This window comes from Hordeum vulgare, chromosome 7H (assembly GCF_904849725.1).
Source record: "Hordeum vulgare subsp. vulgare chromosome 7H, MorexV3_pseudomolecules_assembly, whole genome shotgun sequence".
NCBI lineage: Eukaryota > Viridiplantae > Streptophyta > Magnoliopsida > Poales > Poaceae > Hordeum > Hordeum vulgare.
In genome coordinates, this window is record NC_058524.1 from 43,501,254 (window position 1) to 43,518,643 (window position 17,390).

At 48.7% G+C, this 17,390-nt stretch overlaps 1 protein-coding gene and 2 pseudogenes across 1 annotated transcript; 1 reads left to right on the plus strand and 2 right to left on the minus strand.

The window, feature by feature from the left end:
* Positions 1-5,697: 5,697 nt before the first annotated feature.
* Positions 5,698-9,353, minus strand: LOC123407182 (annotated as a pseudogene).
* A 399-nt stretch (positions 9,354-9,752) lies between these two features.
* On the plus strand, positions 9,753-11,962 carry LOC123408207 (annotated as a pseudogene).
* A 3,795-nt stretch (positions 11,963-15,757) lies between these two features.
* On the minus strand, positions 15,758-17,089 carry LOC123412427 (acyl-acyl carrier protein thioesterase TE3, chloroplastic-like). The gene is made up of 5 exons (XM_045105373.1): positions 16,842-17,089; positions 16,626-16,726; positions 16,416-16,525; positions 16,196-16,291; positions 15,758-16,102 (listed from the first exon to the last, which is right to left on the minus strand). The coding sequence occupies exons 1-5, from the start codon at positions 17,078-17,080 to the stop codon at positions 15,956-15,958; spliced, it is 693 nt and encodes a 230-aa protein (XP_044961308.1). The 5' UTR covers positions 17,081-17,089; the 3' UTR covers positions 15,758-15,955.
* Positions 17,090-17,390: the final 301 nt, after the last annotated feature.

Sequence of the window (17,390 nt, forward strand, 5' to 3'; positions counted from 1 at the left end):
TGATATGGAGCAAGAGCGTGAAGTAACTTGTCCACAAGAAATCTCTTGGTCAGATTGAAACCATCTTGCGTCTTGTCACAGTCACATGACTCAATGTCTGTGGCGAGAGTCATGAGCCGTTCTAGTAGTTGCTTGGGAGATTCACCCTTTTCCATACATAAATTCTGTAATTGCCCCTTGGCAATTTCATATTGAGAAAGCCGAAGAGTGGAGGTACCGGTCTTGGTCCTTATGATGTTGTCCCACAATTCATTGGCACTTGTGATGTGAATGTAAGGTCTTCGTTGCTTGTCATTCATCCCCTTTCTTATGCACATGATCGCAGTGTCATTGAGATGCTTGTCATAAGTTTCTCTGGGCGTGAGGCATCTTGGATCAACAGGATTGTACCCATGCTCGAGGATGTCCAGCATCTCATCATTGGCGTACCTAAGATGATCCTGCATACCAACTCTCCACAAAGCAAAATCGGAATTGTCATCAAGCAAGGGAGGTTTTCCTCCAGGATTGTACTTAGGTTTCTCAATTTGAGAGTTAGCATAAAGCCATGGAACACTGGTTTGGTTCCTCTCCGGAGGAGGTTGGCCAAATGAAGTACCGTGCACGTGGGGCCCTGAGGCCCTCGGGGACGTGGTTGTCCCCGTGGTTAGTGCTGCTAGTCTCATTTGAATTATGAACTCAAGAGAAGCATCATGCTCCTCTTTTTGCTTGGCAAGGGCCCGTTCCAGGTCCTCAGAGGTGAAAGACTTGACTTCCGTGGAAGTCCCGTCCCTCTGCACTGGAGCTACTGCAGCTGGATCCACGTCCATCTCGCTCTAGGGCGGTTAAGCCACACAAATAGAGCACGAGGCTCTGATACCAATTGAAAAGGATCGAGATGGACCTAGAGGGGGGGTGAATAGGTCCAAATCCAAATTTTAACAATTACTTAGCAATTTTAGGCTAAAGTGCGGAATATAAGTGTAAGCCTAATAATTGCTATGACAAAGAGTAAGCTATTAGAAGTGAAGCAAAACAAGCGGTAAACAATAAGCAAATACAAGTATGTAATAAGGATTAACACAAGTAGAGAGTTAGGGTTAGGAATAACCAAACTTCGAGAGAGACAAGGATGTATCCCGATGTTCACTTCCTTGGAGGGAAGCTACGTCACCGTTAGAGGGGCGGATGTTACCACGAAGGCACACCAACGCCACGAAGGCTCACCCTATTCTCCCTTTGAGATAACTCCACGAAGGCGTTTCTCAACCACTAGTGGTAAGCCTTGAGGTGGCTTCCAAACCTTCATAAACTTTCCGGGGGGATATCACAATGCTTTGATTCCTCTCCGAAGACTCCTACCGCCTAGGAATCTCCAACCTCCAAGAGTAACAAGATCACGGGGATTTCTCAAAACTTGCTCAAATCACAAATCACTTTGGTGGGAAGGAGGAGAGGGAGACGATCTATCTTTTGATTGGAACAACACTCTAAAGGACTCACAAATGCTCTTGGGATCTAGGATTTAGTGTAGACAAGAGTGAGTGAGAGGAAAGGTGTTCTTGGGTGTGTCTTAGCTGTGTTGAACACCCTTTCACGAGGTGGGAGAAGAGTATTTATAGTGTGGAGTGAAATCCAGCCATTGGAGGTGCAATAAGTCACACAGGGTCCGGACGTCCGACACTTGCCGGACGTCTGGGCGTCCGCGAGGGGCCGGACGTCCGACAGAGGTCGGACGTCCGAGACCTGTAGGCATGACTGGAACTCTTCTGAGTTTATCAGCGGCCGGACGTACGACAGGGGTCGGTCGTCCGAGGCCTGTAGATGTGCCTGAACATGTTTGAATTCATCAGCATACGGACGTCCGGAGTGGCCCGGAAGTCTGTGTTATACAGCACAATTTCTACTGGTGGTGTCTTCCGGATTTCCGATGTGTGTCGGTCGTCCGGCGCTCGGACGTCCGGAGGTAGCCGGATTTCCGAGATATAGTGCACACAAACTACTGGTGTTGACCTCCGGATTTCCGGAGCTTGGCCGGACGTCCGGCCGTCGGTCGTCCGGAGGGAGCCGGATTTCCGAGATATAAATCTTACAAACTACTGGTGTCTGGCTGCGGATTTTCGGAGGGAGCCGGATTTTCTTTTACCTACTAAGGTTTATGTGTAAATATTTACATTTGATTACCTTCAAATCCCTAATTTCCACATTGCCATATTTGGGGCAATCTGGTAACGGTCGATTTTCTTCAACGACTTCTGCTGCTTCACTTGATATGTCCATGTACTGGCTCACCCATTCCACCGAGATTATTTGATTCCCAAGGTTGCATTGGCTTTGAATAAAGAAAACAAATGATGTATTCAGCAAAAGACCATATGACAGTGCCATTCCCATAAAACCTGTGCAAGTATGAAAGCAAGGAACTAATTAGTTCTACTATCTGTAATGGCACAAACTGAATGGTATCAAATATTATTTACTTAACTTTGGTGTGTATAAGCATCAGGACTAGAATTGCATCTTCATAAAAGATACAAACATATTCATAAAATAAAAAGACCAAGTGGTGGCTTGAGAAATGTACGGGAGTTCTATATTTACATATAGTTTTCTTGCAATAATAAACATTACTACCTCAAAGCGTGACATTTTAAAAAGCACTCTGTCAAACTTTTTGTAGGAGAGAAGAGGCATACCAGTCGTGGTTGATAGCACTAGCGGCACATTCAACCAGACATCGCCAAGCCCCTCATGTCTAGGTCAGCCACTTGATCGGTATGGGCCTAGGCCATCTGGGTCAGATGGACATGGGCCTGTCATTCAATACTTCCTCCCCAGGAGGGGTGACAGATATCTATCATTACCGTCTCGTCACACGTCAAACTGTATTCTTTTGTTTCCAATCCTTTAGTCAAGCAGTTTGGAACCTGTTGCCCTAAACTCACATGCTCTATTTTGATGATCCCAACATCTAGCTTTTCTTTGATGAAGAATCTGTTTATTTCCACATGATGGGTTCTATCATGTTGCACCAGGTTGTTTGCCATGTTTGTTGCTGATTTGTGATCACATCACACATTCAAACAACTAGTCTTCAACATCTTCAAATAAATTTCTTGTCCACAGCATCTCACTTAGCCCTTGAGTCATAGCTCTATATTCTGCCTCGATAATTGACTTGGACACAACAACCAGTTTGTTCTCCACGATGCTAAGTTCCCAACAACAAAGACACAAAATCTGAGGTAGATCTACGATCATCTAGGAAACTTGGCCAATCTGCACCACAATAGCCATCCACCATGAGAAGCATGTTACTCTCAAATAACAGTTCCCCTTCCTCAAGTTCCCTTCAAGTACCTCGGAATTCTATATATTGCTTCAAGATGATCACTCCTAGGTTCGTCCATGTATCTGCTTACCACACTTACTACAAAGGCAATATCAGGACATGTATGCCGTAAGTACAACAACCTCCCAAGTAATCTTTGATAGCTCTTCTTATCCATCGACTTTCCTCACTAAGTTGTCAATTTGTGGTTTTGATCAACTGGGGTTGAGGTTGCCCAAATCCTAGAATTCCTACATCACTTAGGAGATCTGAAGTATACTTTCAATAAGATAGCGCAATCCCCTTGGTAGACTATGTCGCGGAGACCAGCAACCAGGAGGGGGAATCTTCAGGACCAAGCCCGCCATCGTTGTATGTCATGCATAGCCACGCCACTTGAGGCACGCCATGGATGCAACCCACCTGCCACCTCCGCGTCTCAGTAGCCCCGCAATGCCGCCGCCGACTTCACCCGAGACCCCACTGCCTGGCCGCTGGATGACACCATCGTCACAGCCGTCTTCTCAGCCCCACCTTCTTTCATTTTGAACATCGAAGACTATAGGAGACGCTCCTATAGCCCCTTCTTCTGATACCATGTAGGGTAGGAGAGGCGTACCATTTCGCAAAAAAGAGAGGCATACTAGGCATGGTCGACAGCACCGGCGGCGCGCGTGCAACAACCAGACAACCTCAAGACTCTCATGTATTTTTTTGGTCTGAAGTCCCTCATGTCTCTAAGTCACTAATTAAGGATACCCCTTGCATAGCTCACTCCCATCTTCTGTGGTGGTGACAGGTGACATATTGTATGTGTATATTGTATGTGTGACACTCGTCACAACCTGCTTTTTTGTAGATTGATTTATTCAAACCTTTTATCTCTTAAACCATGCGTTTGAATCACAAATTGTTTTCATTGTTGGGCTTCTTGCATCAAAATCTTCGAAAGTAGATCCCATGTTAATAGGTTTGGGTGATTTTCTTTTTTAGAAAAACAAGAATTAAAAAAAATACCGGAAGGACAACTATGCTCCACATGGAAGCATATTTTACGGGTTTTTTTACTTTTCAGGAAGCACAACTATGCTTTTTACTTTTGAGAAAACACAGTTGTACGTCACACAGAAGCACAACTGTGTTTCACCATGACCGTAAAGCACAACTGTGCTTTTCACTTTTCGAGAAGTACAACTATGCTTCATGCGGAAGCACGGGGAAGCACATATGTACTTTCCACATGATGTGCTTTATTAGGCAAGAAAAACAAAACAGTTAGTTTCTTCAAGAAAACCTAGGAAAAACCAAAGCAAAAATCCAAAAACCCAAAAATAACTCAAAAAAGCATGTGAAAAAAGAAAAAATTTGTGCTCCCGCGGGTGCCCCAGGGCACATTACGTGACGTGCCCCCGCTGGGAGCCCTCTGCAGGGGTACCCTCTGGTTAGTTAACCCCCTCATGTTTAGGTTAGCCACTTAACTCGTCTGGGCCTAGGCCACCGGGGTACATGGACATGGGCCTCTCATTGAACACTTTCCTAACTTTACTATTATATTAAAAGATCGCTCAAAAGATATATAATGTATTTCTTTCGTCTCAAAATAAGTGACACAAATTTAATATCAAATTAGTATAAATTTTATACTAAATCAACGACACTTATTTTGGGACAGAGGGAGTATTTGATCTACTAAGGTCAAAATACTATCATTTGATTTATTTTTCTCATCAATATTATTTTCATACATAACTCTCTTCTAGTTATCTACAAACATATACATATAGTAATGGTCAAATTAGTTTATTGAGATCCATGTCATGTCTAAAACTTTATATATTCAAGATTGGAGGGAGTATCAAGCACGTTCTCATAGCAAAAGCTCATATAATTGCCTACCAGGGCTAAAAGTTTTTTGAGGGAGAATAGCCATGAGAAAGGCAGAAGAAGAAAGAACTGCGGCGCTCATTATTTCTATACGTTGAATCAACCATTCAGTTGCTGCAAAATTACAGAAATATGGGCTGGCATTCTTGTCAACTAGATCCAAATTTTTAGCAAAGAAACGATCTTCTCCCTCAAAGGCCCTTATTGTTATAGCCCCTGAAATCGATTCACCTAAGTGATTCGCTAGAGCAGACTTGGTAGTACCATTGATCCGCATTAATTCCTTGGCCGACGCTAGATAGTACCTCTGCATGACCAAATATAATAGGTTTCACTTATCAAAACTTTGAGTCCAAAACTGTAGGCTCATTCGCTCTCAGACAAAAATAGGAGCAGAGAACATCAAGTGTGAACGAAACAAATAGTGAAAGAAATGAGGACTAGCCATAAAGTAACAAGTCATACCAATTACCTAATTGCCAAAACTATCATTGGCACGGAGACAAACAGAACTTGCCATGTAACAACAGCCAATACCACTAGATTGCTACATGCATTTAAGCTGGTACCAAGGCTAAGCACTATTGCAAATGGAATATCAAGGTCAACGATACTCAAATCTGAAGAGACCTGCATTAGATGAAAAAGGGAACAAGTTAATCCCTCATGAGAAAATCTCTGGGTGTAAAACAAAACTGTAACTTGTTGTATCACCATTCCTTCTAAGAACTCTTACCCGGCTAAGAACCCTTCCTAGAGGTGTAGAATCAAAAAAGGACATTGGTGCACGGAACAATGAATTGAGTAGCTGGGAAAATAACAATGAACAATGACTGCTAAAGATCTTGATAGCAAGAAGATCATTGTGCAAGCTCCGATAATAATGTATACAGAAATTAACTTCAGTGTACTAACATGAGGATTTTGGACATTAGCAGCCATCCATGAATTCTGTATTATTTGCCCAGCTACAAAAATTATGTGAGAAATCATACACAATGAGAAATACAGGAAGCCTTTCTTCTGGCGCAGGTAAAGCAGATAAGACTTCAAAATTGCATTCCCTGTTTCTCTTTCCTCTTTCTTGATCAGTTGATCTGTCGGTGATGGCTTGACAGACTCTGTATACTCATGAATACCGCCTGTCTCGTTGATTGATACTTCCTTGACTCTTTGGCGGGGTATGTTGTTCTTACGATGCAAAACACCCATGGTATCTTTATGGGCATTTACAAGGTCTTTAAATTCTTGAAAATCTGCCAATAGATCTTGATAAGGTGCAGACCGTATAACCTCTCCATCTAACATTAACTGCCAAAAGACATCACTAGTTTTAGATGACATCAACAAATAAATGAAGCTAATTACAGATAAAGATAAGTCATGCATATCAACACAAATATTATCATATGGTGACTTGTTTTTTATGTGGAGAGAGATACCAAAATGGAGTCAAATACAGGTAGAAAATCCACTTGATGGGTCACCAAAAGAACGGTCTTGTCTGATAGAGTACCCATGACATATTCCTGTTACAAAGAGTATTAAACCGTTCATGATCAAATAGTAATACAGTATGCATATTTGATATGATCCTTACATTGAAGAGACTTGTGGCTGTATGGGCATCAACATCACAGAAAGGGTCGTCAAGAAGATAGATGTCTGCATTTTGGTATAGTGCACGAGCAAGCTGACCCGCTGCTTCTGACCACCACTAAGATTTACTCCTCTCTCCCCAATTTGAGTACAGTCTCCATATGGCAACATTCCAAGGTCCTTGACCAACGAGCACCTCACGAGTGTGTTTGTGCAAGATAACATTCCAAAAGTGTCGACTTACCTGATCCTACCTCTCCACAAATTGCAATCTTCTCTCCAGCTTTGACTGCCAGGTTTATACTCTTTAGAGTTGGTTTTGATGGATTCTCATCCCACGAGAAGCTACACGAATTCATCGCTATAAGGTAATCAGTGCCACCATAGCTCAGGTGCATCAAGGAACTTTGATATCCGAGTGAAAGCAACCTTAGCTTGTATCACAACTGAAATAACATCCGGTATCGTCCTAACTGGGTCTTGCACTAGACGTAGAGTTGCCACGAAGGTGAAGACATTGCTAGCATCAAGAGGGATTTTCAAAAGATAGCATGTGACAAATGTTGCCACAGAAACCAAAGCAGGAGAAGCCCAGAACAAGAAACTGTTGTATGCCCTCCAAAGCTGGAATGCTGACAACCACTTGTACTCAACTTCCCTCAACCCCTCAATGACCTTCTTGAAGTGGCCTTCCCATGGATAAAGTTTCAATACCTTCATGTGAACTAGTGACTCAGACATGGCCTTCAATCTGACATTTTGTGCTTCCATAAGTTTACTCTGAAATTTGTGTTGGAATCTGGCTAGTGGAGCGTTGCAGAGTACGGTGAGAATGATGACAACCAGCGATGAAATCATTGCAGCACCAACCGCATTGTATAGAATTGCCATAGCAATGCAAAGCTGAACACTTGTCGTCCATGTTTGATGGAACCAGTATGGGAATTCTCCAATCCGATAGGCATCGACGGTCTCATAGTTCACAATTTCTCGAGAAGAGTGCTTCATATTTGCTGCATTTGATAGCTTCTGTTGTTTCTTATAAATAGCTGCTGACAGTAGTGACCTCACCTGCAGTCCTAATCTCCGAGTGCGGAAATTCCACTGTCTCTCTGGCAATGATTCACAGCATTTGGAGACGAACAATAATGCAGCCAGCACATGGCCTTCGTATCTAAAGGTCCCTTTCCCAAGTGATACATTAACGAATGCCTTTAGAATTATTGGGCCAGTAGATAAGGTGAGAACCTTTAGCAAGGCAAGGAAACCCGAGACCAAGATGGCACGCTTGTGGCAAGAAACAATAGTCCAAAAGAACAATGGCGTGGCGTGTGACGGCGACTGCTTCCTGCAATTCAGCTTCCCCATGAACATCAAGTACTGGTTTTGCGCTCGATCTATGGTGCCTAAAAGAAGCATGTCTTTGTCCTCAAGGGGATTCTCATAGCCCATCCTCATCAGAGGATTCAACCACCAATAAGTCATCTTGCTGAAAAAAACTGCTTTGGCAAAGGGGGTTACCTGAGTCTCAGAATCAGCTACCTCACTTTCTGTCTCCGTGTACAGGGGATTGTACAAACCATTTCCATTTTCTCCATAACCCTCTTCATCATGACCATGCCGAATGCCGTAAAGGAGGAGGAGAACCGCACCTGGCAGGGACAGAACATCTAAACAAGACTTAATAGTGATTGCCTTCTCTGCAACAATGACACCGACCGAAGAACAACAGATGAATGTTGCATAGACGGTCAGCAAGACAGACCAAGACCTGACGGATGCCGCTCCGAGAAACCGAGGCCTGATGCTGAAAGCCACGCTGGTAAGGACCAGATTCAAACCCAGAGATAACGTGACAAGTCACCAATGTGGAAGGTAAACAGTAGAAGCGTCCTGACTGAAGTTACTCCCCAGCATCCAGAGTCCTAAGCCAATAGACCAAACCGAGGGTGCCACCGAACACCAGGGCAGACAAGTGCAGCGGTGAGCCGAGCGTGACGAGCTGCCGCGCCGACGGTCTGCTGTGAGGAATTTTGACAAGCAGCTGGAGTGCGAGCACAAACCCGAGCAGCGCGGCGGCGCCAGTCACCGCCAGATGGTTCATGCAGGTGGAAGAGTCGAACATTTGCTTCAGAGCGCATGAGGTGGCATCCTGGCCGGAGCATATCGGGCTCCCACACAAGCTCGTCACCCAGGAAGAACCTGAAATGCGATTGCAGAGTATTGGAGTCATCCGGACTTCAGGTGGTTGCCGAAAGCGATGCAGCATGAGGAAGTTGAGGACATAGTTTACTTGTGAGGGAACCCATCCGGTGATGATCTGAGACGGATCAGCAGCTCCTGCGTCTGCCCTGCACCGGTCATGAAGATGAAACGGGTTAGGACGGAAGAACAGATACTGTTTTTCATGGAGGAACAGACACGGACTGAAATTGCTCGTAATGGAGCAACATCGTGGAGTACAAATGGGATGGAGTTATTCTAGGGGGAGGGAGACACGGAAATCTGAATGCTCGCTGGGAACAAAAAGAGTCGGAAAGCCGCACAAAAGAACCCAAAGGTGGAGATCGTCAGTGAACGTCAATCGGCAGGGAAGAGCTAAGCAAGGAGGAATGGTGCACAGCGTTGACCTCTGGGTACCCCGTGCCTCATGAGAATCGGACAAATCTTGTTGTAATATACAGTCAATATATCGTCGTGCTAAAGTCCCACAGGACTGACGCATCAGAATCCGATGAAGAAAAGCTTTGGTCGAAAGGATCAATTCAACCTTTAAACACATGAATAAAGACTAAGTCCAAACAAATCTATCAAAGATCTATACCGACTAAATCCCGCAAGATCTGTGAGAGACACATCTCGAAACGCACACCAACGGCATTAGATACATCGACGAAAAGGAGCTAGAAGGAAAGGCCTCATTAAATTTTCAGGGAGCCTCTTGCCCAGTCCTGGCCAAATGGACCGGCACGGCAATGGCCCGCCCAGGCACGAATATTAGCGGGGCCGGGCTGTGTCGGCCCACGTGCGCAGCCTTTAGGCCCAGGCATGGCACGGGATCCTATACGGGCCGGCCTGTCGGCATGCTAGGCCCGCTGGCCTACTAGGCATTTGGCCTTTTAGGCTGTTTTTTGGGCCGATTTCGTCATATTGGGCTATATATATAGGATATAATATAAACTATATATATATATATATATATATATATATATATCCCCTAATAATAAACCACGGATCGCTTCTGCCGTACGTTGCTGGCGGTTTTGCAAAAAAGTCCTTATATTTTCGGCTATTCAACCCGCGGTCCTTTTGTGAGTTAAAAAACATTTCATTTTTACGTGAACCCCCTCGCAATCACCCTCGCCTCCCCACCATCAGCACCGGGCTCTCCGCCACCGCCCGCCTCCCCGCCTCCCCACCACCAGCACCGGGCTCTCCGCCACCGCCCGCCTCCCCGCCTCCCCACCACCAGCACCGGGCTCTCCGCCACCGCCCGCCTCCCCGCCTCCCCACCACCAGCACCGGGCTCTCCGCCACCGCCCGCCTCCCCGCCGTCGCCCCTCGCCGGCGCGCCCTCCTGGCCGCCCGCGCCCTCGGCCTCGGCCTTCTCGGGCCGTCGCGGCCACGCCGGCAGCCGGCCCGCGCTATACGGGATCGCCTGGTACATCTCGACCGATCGGCCTCGAAAGGAGAGGGTAGAGCGACGACGACCTCGTCCCCGGTGACCGCGGCGGCGTGCTCGGCCTCGTCGGCGACCTCGTGCACGGCGACGGCGACGGCCGCCTTCGTGGTCGTGTCCCCACACTTCCGAGTCTCAACCCGCCACCCCTCTTCTCTCTCCCCCGCCGTAGCCGGCCGCACCGCTCTTGTCCCCCGCCTAGCTGTTGCAGCACGCCGGCGCCTCCCCCGAGCCCTGCCGCCCTGCGGCCTCCCGCTGGTCCCGGCCTCCGACCACTTGGGCAACTGGACGGTGCTCCTGTCGGCGGCCGCGCTGGGCGTCTGGTCCGAGAAAAAGCACCGGCGCGGGCAAGGCGCTGAGCGGCGCGCTGGTGACCGTGCTGCTCGGCCTGGCCGCCAGCACGGCCAGCCTCGTCGCCGTCGACGCCCCCGCCTACCGCGTGGTCCTCGACTACCAGCTCCCGCTGGCCGTCCCGCTGCTCCTTTTCTGTGCCGACCTCCGCCGCGTCCTCCGTTCCTCCGGCGCCCTCCTCCTCGCCTTCCTCCTCGGATCCGGTACGCTTCGTCGATCTGCAGTTCCGGTGGCCGTCGGCTAGCTATAGCTAATGGCCGTCCGTGGATCTTGGGCTGGCAGTGGCGACGACGGCGGGCACGGTGGTGGCGTTCGTGCTGGTCCCGATGCGGTCCCTCGGACAGGACCGCTGGAAGATCGCGGCGGCGCTCATGAGCCGGCACATCGGAGGAGCCGTCAACTACGTCGCCGTCGCGGAGGCCCTGCAGGTGACCCCGTTGGTGCTGGCGGCAGGGCTGGCCGCCGACAACGTCATCTGCGCGCTCTACTTCACCACGCTCTTCGCGCTAGCCGCCAAGATCTCCGCCAAAGAGGCTCCGCACCCGAAACCGAAAGCAGCCAACGCGAACGGCGAGCCCGCTCCGGCTGCCGGTGCCGTCGGCGGCGACAGGCTGCCGGTCCTGGAGAGCGCGACGACGATGGCCGTGTCGTTCGCGATATGCAGAGCGGGCAAGCACATGGCAACCCTGATGGGCGTACAGGGCGGCGGCCTCCCTTGCATCACGGCGATCGTGGTGGCGCTGGCGACGCTGTTCCTGTCCCGCATCGGCAGGCTCGCCCCCGCCGGCGAGGCCATGGCCGTGGTGCTCATGCAGGTGTTCTTCGCCGTGGTGGGGGCCAACGGCAGCATCCGCAACGTCGTCCACACGGCGCCCGGCATCTTGGCGTTCGCGTTCGTGCAGATCGCCATGCACCTGATGGTGATCATGGGCGCCGGGAGGATGCTGGGGATGGAGAGGAAGCTCGTGCTCATCGCGTCCAATGCCAACGTCGGCGGCCCGACCACCGCCTGCGGGATGGCCACCACCAAGGGCTGGGCCTCCCTGGTGGTTCCCGGGATCCTGGCCGGCATCCTTGGGATCGCCATCGCCACCTTCCTCGGCATCGCCTTCGGCATGTTTGTCCTCAAGCACATGTAACGCAATGCACTCCGGTGAGTCATGTTGTCACTGAACCACCAGGGAGGTGAGCTCTCATTACTAGCAGCACCCCTCTCTTCCATTGCTTTTTGGAGACATGTTCGTGGAGCCAAAAAAATGTCTTTGAATTTCAATAATTTTAACAAATTTGAAAAAATGTTCATGATTTCAAAATATGTTCCTGAATTTGGATATTGATGAGCAATTTTTTAGGAGAAAAACAATTTTTGAATTTGATGAACATGTTTTTAACTTGATGAAGAAATTTTCAATTCAAAAACATTTTCTGAAAAAATCGGATGAAATTTAAAAAAATGGATGATTCTTTTTGGATTTGATGAAACTTTGAAAAATTATGCCGAATAAATTTTCAATAAGACAAACATTTTTGTAACTTGATAAACAAATTCTATATTCAAAAACAGTTTTTTTTATAAGTTGGATGGACTTTTTCAAAGTTGGGTGAACATTTTTTGAATTGGATGAACATTTTTAAATTATGTCAACAAATTATGAATACGGTGAACAGAATTATAATTTAATGAACACTTTTTGAATTAGATGAACATTTTTCGAATTAGGTGAACAAAAATATTTCACAATTTAAGAAAAGGTCCGCGTCAACGAGAAAAAAGAAAAACAACAAGAGAGAACGAATCTCTACTAATATAAGCACGAGAGGGCAGATCCAAATCACAATCTCAACCGTCTAATCACTTAATCAAGGATCTAAAAATGTCGTTAACGAAACTAGCCAGTTTTCGTTAGCGCTAATTGCCCCACGTCTCGCGGTCAATCAATACCTCGCTCGCACTCTCACCCGCCTCCTCCTGGTCGGCCCGCTCGTCGCGCCGTGCCTCCTCCCCCGCTCGCCGCGCCACTGGCCTGCTCGCGCCGCTCGCCTGCTCGCGCCGCTCGCCTGCTCGCGCCGCTCGCCCCAGCTCGAGCTTCTTGCGCCGGTCGCTGGGGCCCGACCAGCTGACGAGGCGCGCGGGCAGGGTGGGCGCCCTGGACGCCGTCTCCTCGCCCTCGAACGGGGTCCGCAGGGACATCGCCTTCCTGGCCTGCTCGAAGGGGTCGACGCCGCCGAGGGTCGGGCCCTCCGGCGAGCCCTCGATGCCGGCCATGCCCCGGGCGGGCGTGCGGGGGAGGGGCGCATGATTTTGTAATAAAAAATCCTTTTGTAATAATTCAAGTAGGTTTTACATTTTTTTTTCTAGCCCGGTGCAACGCACGGGCATTTGTACTAGTATATATATATATATATAAGGATCGTGTTGTGCCGGCCCATATGCCCAGCCTTTAGGCCCAAGCACGGCCCAAGGCGAGCTGCGTGCCTCGCACGGCCCGATTAGCTCGTGTCGTGCCTGCCCGTGGCGTGGCGGGCCGCCGTGCTTCTTGACCAGCCCAAAAAGCACAGCCCGTTTGACCAGGACTGTTCTCGCCTCCATGACTAGGACACAAACCCTATCCAAATTGAAAACTATAATTAAAAACCAAGCTGGATCCTGCTCACCAGCAAGGTCGGGGTCCACCGCGTCTTCATAACCCCGAGGCCACCTGATTCAAGGTGAACCAGCGACAGAGCCCCAAGGAGTCTTAACATAGTAGAAATCACATCAAGGTCCCTCGAGCACTGAACGATCGTTGTTGCCACCAAAACAAACAACAGATTCGTTGTTATCACCGCAACTATATTGGAGTCGGCTGACTTTGTCGGTGACAACTGAAAGTCCTCATGCCCGTGTCCTTTAAGAATGAGTGCCTCAGATCCACATTCGTCTTTCTTATATCTTTGAATCGATCTGAGAGATCAGAAACAAACCTAACCGCCTAAAAAGGCGACATGAACCTACATCGTTGTGAAGCGCCCTGAAAAGGCGACATGAACCTACGCTAGAGTGAAGCACCGCCATCCTCCCTGAGCACCGCCCCTATCTGGATTACAAGTCGGAGACGAGGCACCAGATTCCCCTTAGAGCATCTCCACCCGTCCCGCCAGGAAGCCCCCCAGGAGCACTTTTTTAGTGTCGGCAGACAAAAAAAGCCCGAGTCACGCCCCCACGAGCTCAAATAGCGTCGAATTTAGTTAAAATTATGGCCGACGATTCCAACCCAAACCCAAGATCCTGGAGGGCAGCTGGAAGCGCCGGCTCTATTTTGACGCAATCTAATTGGCCCACGTCGGCCACCCACCCATCTCTCTCCTCTCTTTTCTCTTTCCTCTCTCCCACCAACCGCGTAGGGAAGCAACCGCACATGGCACTAGGTGCGACCGGAGGTCGTCCGAGGAGCCATCGGGGCAGAGGGAGCGCTGCCTGCGTGCTTGCGTGGGCCGCCGTGGCACGGAGCTCGCCCTTGTTGTCGTCTCCGTCCATCCATGGTGCCTCGTGGTGGCAACACTACCCCAACGGAGAGCCGGCGATGCGGTCGTGCTCGAGGAGCTGCGTCGCGCCCTTGTCAACCCGCGAATGGCGGAGCTGCACGCGGTTCACGGTGACCGGGGCGGGGCGGAGCGGAGCTCGCCGCCTGCGTGTCCTCAAGCTTGCCGAGGAGCGGACGGCGGCGCGAGCTGGGTAAGGAGCAGACGGCGGCACGACGCCTGCCAGCTCCGGCGTAGCCGTCCCTTGCTCCAACTCGGCACCACGAGGCATGCCTCCTTCGCCATGTCTGTTGCGCTTCTTCCTCCTACTCGTCGTGGCGTGTTAGATGTAATCTTGATAATTAGTTTTTGTAAAGTTTTGAGTGGGTTATGTAGTCTTTGTCCAGGCTGTACGTGGCTTGGCTCTTAGCCATGTATGAGTACTAGTGAGCTAGCATACGGTGCTTGTATGTCACTACGTGATAGGATGCATGTGTCCGTGTAGGTCTAGATTTAGGACTAGTTTCCACGTAAGAGTTCGAGTCGAGTTATAAACCAAGTTATGCTTGGTTGTGTTTACTCTTTGCCGAAGGTATATATACACAGGCATAGGAGTGCGTCATGGATTGTATCGTGAGTAAAGGAGTAAACGGAATAAAATAAAAAATTAGGACACAACAAGGGCTCTTGACTATAAGATTTTGTGTACGAGTGTTTGTCGTGGTTTGGTGTGATCGATCAGTCGGGAGTTCTAACATGGCGTTCATCAGCGCGGTCCCGTAGTCGCCGTAGAGTGCCGCCACACATTCGTTGAACGAGCTTTGCCGTTTCTTGAACGGGGACATGGTTGAAAAACTTTGCCCCTCCCAGACCAAAAAATACACCGGCGCAATTCCAGCCGGCTGAAAAATGCCTCCTGTTGGAAGGAAACGGCTCGAGATGTTCTTAGGCAGAAGAGGAACGAATCCACACAACTCACCGATGATTGAAGATGGAGGACGAAACTTCTCCATAGGTGCAATCATTGCGAGAGGGGAAAGAAAAAACACGTCCGTCCTAATATTTTTCTTCACGCGTACATGCGTGCCTCCCGCTTTCCTGTTTTCTTTACGTGCGACAGTTGAAATATGTCTCCATCAATTCCTTTGGATTGGATCGTACCAAAGTAGGTTCCATTTCTTTACTATAATTCAGGCGTGGATCGCGAGGACGCTATAGAATTTCCCTCCAACGACTGGGCATCGACGGACCTCTGCACCTGGTGTAAAATATTGGCCACCTGATCTCGACCCTTTCTTTCAGAGCATGCATGGCTACTGGCTACCATACAAACCATCGTTTACAATTTTCTAACCACTTTTGCTTCTGTACACCCCTTCCTTAAAAAACGTAGAAGAGGAAACGTATATCCATCTCGTATTATACATTATTGTATATTAATAGTCATATGTATATTCATCTTGTATTACATACATACGACGACCTGTAATGTACAATACAAGATGGATATACGTTTTCCTTCGTACGTTTTGTGAGGGGGGTGTACCTAAGCACACCTCTTTTCTAACAGGTTCAAGCAGGATGAACATCTTGTGACTAGAACACCGTACCATGCACAGGAAATTTAATTACTAGCACAACACTTTATAGCTTGTAAACTGATCGTCATCCTGGGACGAGAAGAAGCGCTGCAGCTTGGACGACATCTCCGGGAAGACGCGGGTCGGCCGGTAGTCCTTGTTCAGGCAGACGACGGTCGCCGTCGCTTCCAAAACAAGCTGCCATGCCATGCCATGCATTGGAGGAGATCAACGCATGTTGTGACTGATGAGTAGAAGGGGTGGTAATCGTTTGTGCGCGCGCGTACGTACCGTGCGGTCCGGCAGCGTCTCGATGATGTGATCGACGAGTATCCGCGTGCCCTTTATCTGGACAAGCCTCACCTTGACAACAAACTTGGCGCCTCGCTGGGCAACAATCAGTACATACCAAGAGAGAACGGTTAATGCTCTGCAAAGCCTGAGATTGGCTTCCGGGTTTGAAAATGGACAGCTTGAGCCTTAAAGGTTTGGGATGGGATGTGTGACATACTAGGAGAGGCTTGTAGTACTTGAGGTTGAGTTCCAAGACTGCCATGGCGTTGCCGGTGCGTGCTATGGAGGTCATGCTGAAGCCAATGCTCGCAGCCATCTCCTCTCGAGCTTCATGTAATTAATTTTAAGTAAAAGTTAGTAAGATATAGTTGTCGTGTGCATCAATCAATTGGTAGCTAGATAGAGTATATATCGTTTTGGTGCCAACCTTTGTGGATGTAGACGACATACATGGCATTGTGAACGACTCCATACTGGTCAAGCTCGCTGTCATGGACTGTCATCTCCAGTTGGAAGAACTTGTCCGTCCTAATCGAGTTGCATGTCGACAAACCACAAACACATATATCGAGCTATTTATACATTGGACCAAATGTTCTCCAACGAATGTATGTACGTAGAGACCAGCTTAATTTGGAAGAACCTTAGCTGTGTGTCTTGGCCGATGATGTTGCCGTTGGAGATTCCCTGGGAGCAAGAGGCGAGAGCCTTCACATGGCGGGACCGACACGAATGGCGAGAGCGGTGTCCGGAGAGAGCACAGGTAGCCCTAGCTCTAGCCCTTGCCCATGCAGCATGGGCCAAGGAAGGTGGTGGTGGGTGTTGGGCATGGGGCGCGATATTGGTAGCAAGGTGCTGCATGGTGTTGGGTATGGTATGCATATCATATGCATATGCCCGTCAATATATAGAGAGCGGCGCTCGATCGCATGCTTCTTGTGCGGCGCTTCATTGTTGCCACCTTAAATAGATGCCATCGCCTACGTGCTGTCTTTCCTGTATTGATCAATCATGGATAATATTCTCAGGGCCGGGCATGGCCAACCATAGCCATGTACTGCTGCCTCCATAGCCCATCACGTTTTGGAACAAAGTACTGTGGAGATTAATGGCGGTTTGGAATGTGCCACATGCGTTCACAGTGACACGGAGGCTCTAAAAGGGCCCAGGTAATGATGTTGGCATGTTGCCA

Bases quoted from the DNA above. Each gene is read 5' to 3' on its own strand.
- LOC123412427 (XM_045105373.1), bottom strand. From the start codon at position 17,080: ATGCATACCATACCCAACACCATGCAGCACCTTGCTACCAATATCGCG. The intron at 16,526-16,625 runs GTTGGCACCAAA...AATTACATGAAG, and splicing joins TGTCGTCTACATCCACAAAG to CTCGAGAGGAGATGGCTGCG. The intron at 16,103-16,195 runs GTACGTACGCGC...ATGGCATGGCAG, and splicing joins AGACGCTGCCGGACCGCACG to CTTGTTTTGGAAGCGACGGC.